Source organism: Psammomys obesus, unplaced genomic scaffold (genome assembly GCF_907164565.1).
Source record: "Psammomys obesus unplaced genomic scaffold, mPsaObe1.curated_primary_1811, whole genome shotgun sequence".
NCBI classification, from domain to species: domain Eukaryota; kingdom Metazoa; phylum Chordata; class Mammalia; order Rodentia; family Muridae; genus Psammomys; species Psammomys obesus.
In genome coordinates, this window is record NW_026592666.1 from 9,925,856 (window position 1) to 9,937,006 (window position 11,151).

An 11,151-nucleotide genomic window follows, 5' to 3' on the forward strand; every position below is an offset into this window, starting at 1 on the left:
CTTAAAGTGCTGATTCGACGCTGTCTCAAAGGTGACGGGACTGATTCCAGCCTCACACACTTATGCTGAGCCCCTTTCAGGAAGGTGGTGGCTTAAACCTCTGGAAAAAAAAAAAAAAAAAAAAAAAAAAAAAAACATTCTTTGTGTTTCCTTTCATCATCTGTGAAATGGTTATAATCACAGTGTGTCCTGTAGAAGCCTCATAGATTTAACGTTAATAACAGTCACAAAGTTCTTAGAACAAAGGTGTATTTATTACGTTCTCTGGGGGGAAAAAAAAAGCAGGTCTGCTTTGCCCTGTGCACGCTAACATTTTTTACTTCGTCTCCACAAAGAGGCATGGTGAGATCTGAAGCTACATTTCTCGGGCCGAGTATCCATCTTGCCACTGCAATTAATGCCAGCCCCGGGCAACAGCTTCCCTCTCCACAACAGGAGGAGTTGAGGTGAGGAGCTCGGTGAGAGCTTTCCCTCTCCTCAGCCACGTACAGGGCTGCTCTGTCTGTGCCCTCCCACCTGGCACGCTTTGAAGAACCACTGGTTAGAAAGATTTGGGGAATCTAACGCAAGGGCATCCTTCAGGTATGCCAGCGGTTGAAGCAGCCATGTTGTCCCCACGGAAGAATGCTAAACCTGGAAAAAACAACACCTGGGGACCCATTGCCTCAGCTGTGAAGAAGAGCCAGTCAACTTTCAGTGAACGCAGCTGAAGATGAGGATGCACCGGGACAAGGAAAGGGGCGCCAGGGCGCATCACACCCGTGGACCAACCTCAGGGGTGGATTTCTGCAAGAGCCTCTGTACCTTGGGCGACAGGCCTCACGCCCATAGCTCCCGCGCTTTGAGCAACTCGCTCCTCGACCCCCGAGTGAGATTCTCAGCAGCACGTTGGGCAGCAACCCAGAGCCACTGCGTCTGCGCGTCATCTTGCCGGTGCTTGCGTGAGGAGCGGTGCATTTCGGGACAGGTAGTTTTCCCGACGAGATTGTGGAAGACGTGGTTTGTGAGCACCGGGCGAGGAGGCCCTGCCGCCTTGGGTTGTAAGTATTGATTGACTCTTTGGGGCGCTGGAGATTCCGCGGTCACCCCGAGTTCTTGCTTCTCTCCAGATGACACTTGCTGGCCGCTGCTACGCAGCGCACGGGAATCCTAAGGTTCTGGTCGCCCTGCCCTGGAGCGGAGGGAGGCTGGGCGGAGGGAGGGAGCGAGCGAACGGTGATAACTCCCGGCCCTCTAACTCTCCTCTTAGCGGAGTGGGCATGTGAACCTGGCTGGGTGCTCCAAGTCGCCCAGGAATAGCAAAGCCCCGTTTGAGCCTGTGGTGCCCCAGATTGCATAGGCATACAGGCGCCAACGCTGCCCGAATGAGGTGTGCATGCCGTTCCATCCATCAGAGAGGTGCACCGTGGCTCTCTGGCCTCTCAGAGGAGGGCCACCCGGACAGGGTGGGTCTAGATTTCTTGAAGACTAAGGCCGAGCGGCTTAAGGAGGCCCAGAGGTTCCCCCGCGACCCCAGCGTTCCGTACTTTTCAAGGGCTGGCTGAGGAATTGGAGTGAAAGGGTGAAACAGCTTCCGAGTTCACACAAGCTGCCGGGTGATGCGTGGCCGGAGTGAGTGGGTTACATGCTGAGATGGGTACAGCCTTGACTTTGTCAGCCCTGCCCGGAAGCAAAGGGAGCGTGAGGAGTATGTTGCCCATGTTGTCTTAACTGGCGTCATCAAAATGAGTGAATATCTTTTGTTTGTTTGTTTGTTTCTAGAATAAAGCCTGGCAAAGAGGGGGGAAAGATACTTTGCGATAAAGATCAAAACTAGTAGCAGTTTCATCTAAGCTTTTTTGCCGTCTCTGAGTGTTCAGCTAAGCTGATTAGTTCTTCTATTTTAAAGCCCCCCAGCTGTCCGCCCCTTTGGTTTTGTTTCTCCCTGCCGCAAGCCGACTCTTGTTTCTGAAGGGCATCAATATCTGATACACGATATCAGGGCAGACTGTTAAATTTAGCTTTCTTGGTCCTCTCCTTTGCAGAAGGCTTGCAAGCCGCCATGAAAATGTCTGTTTTGGTGCGTGTAATTTAAAGGGGTGGGTGAAAGTGAGCAAGGCTGATCTGCGATGCTTGCGACATCGATTCACCCCACACACTATGGCTATTACAGATTTCCTTTTTCGTTTACTTCCTCCTCCTCTGTTTTTCTTCTCTTTCCCCTTCTTTGCAGGAACCCCTGTATCTGAGATTGGCTTCAAACTCTCTGTAGCCTTGGATGACCTTGAACCCTGATCCTCCACCTTCCAAGTGCTAGGCTAACAGGTGTGGACCACCGCTAGGTTTGTGGCTTAGGTGGGTTGAACCCAGCGCTTTGTGACTACTTTGTAAGGAAATCTGTGGCTGAGCCACACCCAGAGCCCTCTCTTTCCTTAGAGACCTCTCTTTCCTTAGAGACCTTACCTTTTAGCCCTCTAGTTGCCACTCTTGTTGCCGTTAGGCTCTGTGACATCAGAGAGGTCTAGAATTGTGAATTCCAGAGTGGGAGACTCAGTCTTTGGACCCTGTTATTACACTTTGGCTCAGGAGGTTAATGGTTTCCCCGGGTCATATGCCCTGCTGTGGTTGCCACCTGGAGTGGAGTCCCTTTGTCCTCCTTCCCTATCCTTTATCCACGCCTGCTGTCCTGCACTGACTACAGCCCACCCCCACCCCTGGCTGTTTGCCGTCCGGCAGACCCATTAGCAAAAGAGAGATTATCAAAACGATAATGTTTGGCATTGACTTAGTGCGTTCTGAGTGTCACTCATGGTTCTTCGGGATTACTGGCCAACTTCTGAAGGGGAATTTACTGATGGAGGAAGCTTTGAGAGGCTGAGTACCAAGGTCACATAGCTGCTAGGGTAATAAGTTTGCCAGACTTCCAGACCCCTAGGCATTCTTGTTCATTTTATTTCTCTTGTAAGTTTCTTGGACCTATTTGTTTTCCTTGACCTTGGGGACTAATATCCTGTGCATATCAATTCACATAGGGAATTTGGGAAACAGTTAAATCATCTACTATATAATATGTACACAATTCAATTAAAAAAGAATTATAAATGTAAAATGGAAAAGAATGTAATTATTTGTTGTTATATACAGCATGGCTAATCCCTAAGGTTACTAGACATTCGAAGTATAACCGCTAGCAGCAGGTTATAACATGCAGAGAACTCATTTTTCTAGCATTGGTCGGAATCTGCTGCCACACAAAGGCAAAGGCATGAAGGTAGCCGCACCTTCAGCCACCGCTATCACATGTAAATAGAGCTTTGAGTTACATGCTTATTAGCTTACCTGACTTCACACAAGCCAAGGGGGAAACTTGGTCACCTTGTGCCAATAGCTGGCTGGTTTTCAAGGTTCTATAACCTTGAATAGATTGAATACACATTAGATACTTTCATAATTGAAAATTTTTCTCTAAACCATCTCCCTTAGAGGTTTACTTAAGGAAGCCTATTCGAAAGGCCTGTGAGATTTCCTGTTGCCTTTCTAATTCTGATCTTAAGTTCCGTGATGGAAAGGGCTTTTGAAGCTCTCTGTATCAAGGCTGAGGCTAAAGCTCCTGGACCTGACTGCTGAATGTAAGACAGGCAAGGAAAGGCAAACCAGGGAGAATGCTTGGCTTGAGTTACACAGACTGCCTTCCCCACACTGCAAGCTGGGATCCCCCCAGGCCCCCCCACGCCCACCCACATGTGGAGCTGCATGCATACCTCATAGCTCATTAGCAACCCTCAATAATTCCTCTTTAGTGACCAAACATACCCTGAAACTAGGGAACACGGCTAGATCCAACATATACTGGTTTTGGGTATATGCACGGTAAGGCAAACTGTGACTTCAACATGAATATTTTGGGGAAAGAAATCCTTATTTGCCTTCTTTTGGCTATGCTTAATTGGGAGCATATAGGTTTAAAATCAAATTGAAAAGATGTGAACCGCAAACTTATCAATTAGAACCAAAAGGACACCCCTGGGAATCATCCCCTAACCCCTCCTGAACCTGAAAAAGGAAGCCATGGACAGCAACCTGGTACTCTTGCCCACCCAGCTCAGGTAGCTCATTGGTCCCTTGTAAAGTATCGGGCCTGTACTATATCTGTGCTTCGGAACAAACGTCCTCATCACTTTTCTATCTGTGTGCATTTTCAGGTTTTTTTGTTTGTTTGTTTGTTTTAGTTTTTTTAATAAGATGCCAAGAACCTGGAGATAATGTTTGGGACAGAGACCTCAGGTACCAGATGGGCTCAGATGCCAGCCACACCCAGGAGAGCCTGGTGCATTACCTAAGCCTTATCCTCCCTCTTTAAAGTAAAGGTGGTGAAGTACAAACTAGTCGGCTGTGTTCCTCTAAGCACACTGGCACGGACTGGCACGTGGAGTCAAACTGTCAGTACCTTGCTGTGAAGTCAAGCTTCAGAAACAGTAGGTCCTGTCTGGTCAGCGGTCACAGTGTGACCTTATCCAGATCTAAAGCGCTCCGCAGTGGGGCAGGTACCATAAGATAATGAGCCATAAGGCCCTGGAGAATACCTGTCCTCTGGCTGTCTCTGCACTGTCACTTGCTCTAGGCCTCCTTTACTCTTTAGAAGGAATTTTATGTACAAATGAAATTATTATTATTATTATTATTATTATTATTATTATTATAGGATAGTATTTTGCTCTCTCGCTTATTCTTTCTTCCCAGATAACTTTTAAAAGCCAGGATGAGCGAAGTAGCTTGTCATAGCATCTGGAGATGGTTGGGGTCCGTTTATGAGTGCAGGCTTCAGGTGCACATCAGGAGATGGGACAGATGTCCCAGGAGTGGTGCTGTGCAGGGAGCTGCCGAGGGGAGAGCCCTGGCTCACCTTGTGTGGACTCCTGACCTACGTCTGCAGCGCTTACCCGCTCTCTGGGAGACATGGCTCCCTGATGTGCTCTGCCCTGGAGGAACTGCACTGACCTGATTCTTTTCCTCTTCCTTCCCCCAGGTGAGGACGCCCAGCTCCTCAGGTCTGACCTCCCATCGGCCTCTCATGACTGTGTCCACCAGCTGCACTGGTCAGGAGTGAACTCACAACTGGCCCGCCATGAACTGGAAGGTGAGAGTGGTTTTAAAATTTATGGTTTGTTTGTTTTGTTTTTGTCTTTCCACATATGATTTCTGTCACACTGGTGGGACACCTGAGCTGGTTAGCTGGTTTACTTACAGCTTTGGGAGCCTGGAAATTCCAGCCTTGCTGTGGACCTGCCGGAATGTAAGACTTCTCACTCTAGGAACCAGTAAGCAAAGTGGAAGGAGAGGCAGAGTGTCACACCCCCTCTGCAGACAGCCTTCCAGTGACCTAAGGACCTCCTAACACCCCACTCCCTGAAAGGTTCATGGCATTTTGTAGTAGCATCACCTTGGGGAACAAGTCTTTAACAGTGATACAAAGGATAGCATTCATGATTGTAAAGAATTAAAAGTGGCAGTAGAGTCGATACTCTGTATCCATACAGTGGTATTTTTTTTTTTAATTAATTAAGTCTGTTCTCTAACCAGCTTCTGTACATATAATGCTGATGATTCTCACTCCCAGCCTGTTTTCTCTTTCCACTCCTGTCAACTTCCCTTCCTCCCTCTAAGACCCCTTTTCACATGCATGGCTTTTTCTTTTATCTTGTGACTTTTTAAGTTTAACCAGGGCTGTGTGTGTTACTCTGGCTTTGGATCATTCACTGGAGCCTGGTGGGAATGGGGATTTTTTTTTTTTTTAAACAAAGTAGACAAAATATAATCACATTTGATTGTTTCAAGTTTAAAACTTGTAAATTTGCATTTGTTCTTCAGACTTCTGGAGGAAGGCTGGTCTTTTCTTTTGGATATACCCCTCTCAGCTTTAGACCTGTTCTACTGTTCTTGCAGAAAGCAGGCCTTTCAAACTTCTGTTAGAATTTCATATTCTTTTTTCTTTAAGTCAATGTAATGGGTGAATGTTTGTGCCTGTGCAATCTGTGTATTGTACTTCCGAGGCCAGTGTGATGGTATTTAGAAGTGGAGCCATCATGGATGGAGGCTGATCTCTGGTGTCAACTCTGAGAGATGGAGAAGGACCTGGGAGACAGGCCCTTAGGGCGCCCTGGGGGTTAACTTGACTTGGCCTACGAGTGCTTAGCCTCAGGCTGCAGATGGTTGAGAACTTTGATGCACACGCATGGGTTGAAGTCACTGGATGAAGATCTTCCAGAATTCCAGTTTTTACGGCCCTCCTCCATAATCTCTTACAGTTGTTTTGCCAAGAGCATTGGTTTTATTTTTTCCTAGCCACACTTGAATCTCTCAAAGAATTCAACTCAGTTTTCATGGAAACCACCTTAAAAAAAAAATAGTCCTAAATTACCCATGGGAGCACCAAAGACAAGTTGAATGGATTGGGAAATAAATGCGAAAGATTCCTCTAGAATGTTCTGACAGAGGTTGAGGGCAGACGAGAGCTAGCCTGTGGGCTGCCTGTTGAGGGCTGTGGGCTGCAGCAGCCCTGCTTACCATAGAGGGAAAGGGCACGATTTGGTTAAATGCCTTGAAACCCTGGAGGTGAGGCAGAGGTTGGTTAAAAGAACAGCTGCTTTGCCAGGCTGGTACACACCTGCAATCCCAGCAGTGGGGAGGTAGAGCAGAAGGATCGGGAGTTCAGGGCCAGCCTTGACTACACAGGCTGTGTGTGTGTGTGTCTGTGTGTGTGTGTGTGTGTATGAAGGTGTGTGTCAGTGTGTGTCTGTATGTGTGAAGACAGGCAGATCCTAGGGCCTTGTGGGCCTGCCACTCTAGGCAAAACAGTAAGCTGGGTTCCATGTTCAGTGAAGAATGAAAGAAAAATAATCCTCATGTAATCACAAGCAAGTGCACCAGGACATGCAACACACACAGTTCATCTCACCCACCAAAGCAGTAGTCATTTCCCCCTTACAGGTCTGCATATTTTGAAAGATAAAAGGTAAAAGGAAATCGGAGGGAAACTGAGGCCAGCTGAAGCCAGTGCCCTAGAAGGGGCAGGAAAAGGGCCCATTCCTTAGCCCATTAGTGCCCATGTCCTCTGCTGGCACACACCCTGGAAACTCTTGCCTCTCTAGCTCCTATAAAAAGAAAATAAATAGTGAAGCCACTTAGCCTGTGTCTGTTGTGGTATTTCCCTTTGAGCATGCTTTTGTAATTTCCTGTTGAGATAAGATCTGACAGGGCTGTGATGTGGGCTCCACCTGACTGGAACCCAGGGTGTTTTCATAGGGCTAAGACAGTACCCTGTTGAGACTGAGTGGGCTTCAGGCCGCCTAGAGCAGCCTGGGAAACTTGTGTGGCAGTGCTTCACAGTTGCCAAGGGCTGGTTAGTGAGCGTGGAGTGGATCCTTCACCCTTGGAATGTGGGATTCAGGAGAAAAGCCTGGGGGCTTGTGGCAAGTGTGTGTGTGTGTGTGTGTGTGTGTGTGTGTGTGTGTGTGTTGGGGGTTGTGTGTTAGCCAACCGGGCTCAGAAGGAAACTCATGACATGCACATCAGCAGCCTAGGTCAGCCCTGTGAACATGGAGAATGCCATCACTGTCCTCTGCGCTGTCACACCGCAATCCGTCAGTGTGCATAAGCTGCTCCATCTTTACTCTTAGTGGATGAAAGTGGACACAGTTACCTGTCTTAGAGAAATGAAGCAATCTGAGCACTTATCTTCTTCCTCAGCCATGGTAGCCGTTATTCTATCGGAGATCCATTCCCAATGGTCAGATAGTTTCTAAGGTGTTGGATCCGGTTGAGCTGTGGCTGGCTGCGTGCCGTAACTGTAAGCTGACTAGGGTGGGAGGGTGAGCTGTGTGTTACCAGGAAATGCAGCCATGGAGAGTCAGTCCTCAACAGTGGGACTATGTCTCCTCGCCAGTTAGGACCTCCCCGTAGTTAGGGACAATCCGCAGAAGGCTCCTAGGGTACAGGGATTTCCCAGCATAGAGCAGCCAGTGCCCCATTTGCTAAACACATACCCCGAAACCAAGAGTGAATCACAGGATTTAGATACGATTGGAGGGACGTGGATGCATGTAAATTGGATCAGGAGCCGAGGACTGGCTTCATTCTAACCCCCGGCCATCTCTCTGGCCCCTTAAGGTAGTTTTCTCACACAGCCTAGGGCTGCCTACCTGGGAATGGTGCTGCCCACAGTAGGCTGAGCCCTCCTGCATCAATAACCAAGATGACCCCCACACACACACACCACCCTCTGCTGGAAACATCGTAGGCACTCAGTAACATTTGCGGAACAGAGGAAGTGGAGACCAGCCAAGTCAATGCTGGAGCAATCAGCTTGTGTCTTTCTCCCTTGAGGTTCTCGACCACGTGCCCCTGCTGCTGTATATCTTAGCAGCAAAAACCCTGATCCTCTGCCTGGCCTTTGCGGGAGTGAAAATGTACCAAAGGAGACGCCTGGAGGCAAAACTTCAAGCTGAGAAGAAGCAGGCGGAGAAGAAAGAGAACTGAGGAGACATCAGAGGTACTGAGCCTTGTAAACAGAACCTGTTTGGAGGCCGCAGCACCTAGCCAAGGGTGTGGCAGCCTGAGGTCTCTGCATCCTTCCTCTGAAGGGCTGCAAGAGGGTGCATGCCCCCCCCCCCCAGACAGGGCACAAAGCTCTGCCTCTCTGCCCCCACCCCCAGCCCGCTGCTGACCATTTAGAATATCAGGCCTCCGCTCCAAGCCTGTTGTGTTTCCTTATGGACGGGGTGGCTCAGAACCCTGACTTCAGCTGCGGAGAAGCCCATGTACTGAGAACTGCAAGCATGTAGCCGTGTATGAATCTGCTGACATGCTAGTGGAGATGGAGACTCAAGTCAGATTAAGGACCCCTGTTATCTTCAGGATGAGGTCCGACTTCCCTGTTGGCAAAGAATCCCTTCCCAGTCTGTTCATAATCTGGTCAGTCCTCCTTTGTCTCCAGTCCACCTCCTGTGCTCCCAGGCCGTTCCTGGATCGGGGCAACTTTTATGCCCAGTGTTCCTAACAAGCCCTTGCAGACAGCTCCACCCCAGTCATGGGCCTTGCACATCACTGTAGCTCATTGTGTGTTGGAGGGGGGGGGTCTGAACTCAAGGGTCCTGGGACTATTCTTTTCTATCCAACTTATTTATTCATTCATTTTATATCCAGATCGCAGCCCTCCCCCTCCTCACAGCCCCACCCTCGCATACCTCTGTCGCATACCTCTGCCACATACTCCTCCCCCATCCTCCTCCCTTTTCTCCCTGCTACCTCACATTGTAGCAGGACTAAGTGCATCCTCTCCCACTGAGGCCAGACAAGGCAGTCCAGCTAGGGGAAGGGGATCCAAAGGCAGGCAACAGAGTCAGAGACAGCCTGGGGACTACGCTTTGGGCCTTGCCACACACACACCATGATCACTGACCCTCACGTGTGGATATGTTTCTATACTTATCAAGCTGGACTCCGAGACTTTCTTAGTATGGGGAGCAGGGATTCTCAATCCTAGATTCTGGTTCCAGAATGCAGCTGAAGATCAGAATTTCCCCCCAGGGTTGTCTGGATTCTAGTGCTGCTTATAAGGAGCGCAGTGCCCAGGTTCCAGCCTCAGGAAAGGGCACCATGTCCACAGTGTCCATGGCTGGGCAGCTGCTCCTTTGAAAATCCATTAGGTGATTCTTACCCAGTCTACTTAGCTCCAGGTCGCTGTGGGCTATACCTCTGGCTTTCCAGTGCTGCCCACCTGACCCCATGGTTTTGCAGGTGTTCCCTCAGAGACTGGGGCACTGAGGGGTCTTTTAGGCATTTCACTGAGCATTTCACACAGGGCTGCCTCCCTCCACCCTCCTGACACCTCCCTGAGGTGACATCAGGCTGAGAGCAGTGGAGAGCAGAGCTGGGAACTGAGCCACGCTACTCAATCCCAAGCTGTGTCACCTCCCAAGTGTACCAGAAAACAAGACCATAGGAGCACTGCCACCAGTCTGCCACTCCCAAACCAGCACCACTCGCTGGTTCTCAGAGCGTTGGAGACCTTGCCAGGCAGAAGAGTTCACCACTGTGGAGTCTTGCCTTCCTAGATTTGTCTTAGGCATTGAAGTGCAAGAATAAGCAGGAAGTCTGGGCCTCAGTGCTAGTTGGAGGCAGGGTGGTTAGCAGTTTAAAATGCTGAGGGCAGATGGCATTAGTTAAGGTACTCGTTAGAGTACGTTGCCGGCAGCCATGGTTCCTCTCAGCGGAGTCATCAGTGCCCATCAGGCCCCGCTTTTTCATTGAGCGTGGGTGTGCACCCCGCTGTGTAGAACCGACCCAGGAGCTAACCCTTTCTGTCAGACCCACAGCTTGTCCAGGGCCCGCATCAAAGAAAGAAACCGTGTGTCCAGACGCACTGATTAGTAGGTCAAGCTGAGCAGCCTCCCCAGGGCCCGAAAGCTCGCACACAGTTGGTGCCCAGTGTGCAAAGCACCATGCTGTGTTGCCCAGTGCCTCCTTCATTGCTGTGGTCTTTTTTCTTTCTAGAGTTTTCTATTTAAATGTCAGCCCCGGTGGACTCCAGCAGAGAAGAGAGAAGAAAGATCTGGCAATTACTGGATGTCAAAGGATGCACTTCTGGCCAAGACCTTTAACTTAAATGATGAACAGTTTGAATTTTTATTGTTTTTAGAAGAGCCAGTATTTTGCTTACTGAAATAAAATACATTTCTTAAAAAAGGCTGTCTGTATAATCTCTCTCCGTCTCCCCCCACCCTCCCTCTCTCCTCTCCTTCCCACCACAGGGTATGAGGACTTTTTCAGGCCCTCCTTTCTCTGCCACACACTGGTTGTAGAGTTGTGATGGCAAATATTGGGCCCTTGTGCGTGCATGCCTAGGTCAACAGTGGCACTGCTGTAGGGGATGGTCCCCAGCTGGGGGAGCATCAGGAGAAGCCCTGGCTAGCTTGTCCCCACTGGCCTCTCCGACTGGCCTCTCCCTCTGTGGTCTGCAGAGGCACAGAGTCCAAGGTTTGGGATTCTGTGGCTCTGCCTAGATGGAGCTCAGACCTGACCCTGGACCATAGGCTGCGATTCTCAGGCCTCAGGCAGGGCCACCCATTTCAAACCTCTGTCTGCTACTCACTTTGCAGGGTTAGGACACAGCCA

The 11,151-nt window shown here is 49.5% G+C and overlaps 1 protein-coding gene across 1 annotated transcript; it reads left to right on the plus strand.

Moving 5' to 3' along the window:
- Positions 1 to 963: 963 nt before the first annotated feature.
- Positions 964 to 10,716, plus strand: Smim11 (small integral membrane protein 11). The gene is made up of 4 exons (XM_055614988.1): positions 964 to 1,040; positions 5,006 to 5,116; positions 8,362 to 8,527; positions 10,531 to 10,716. Exons 2-3 carry the CDS (start codon positions 5,105 to 5,107, stop codon positions 8,512 to 8,514), a joined length of 165 nt encoding a protein of 54 aa, XP_055470963.1. The 5' UTR covers positions 964 to 1,040; positions 5,006 to 5,104; the 3' UTR covers positions 8,515 to 8,527; positions 10,531 to 10,716.
- Positions 10,717 to 11,151: the final 435 nt, after the last annotated feature.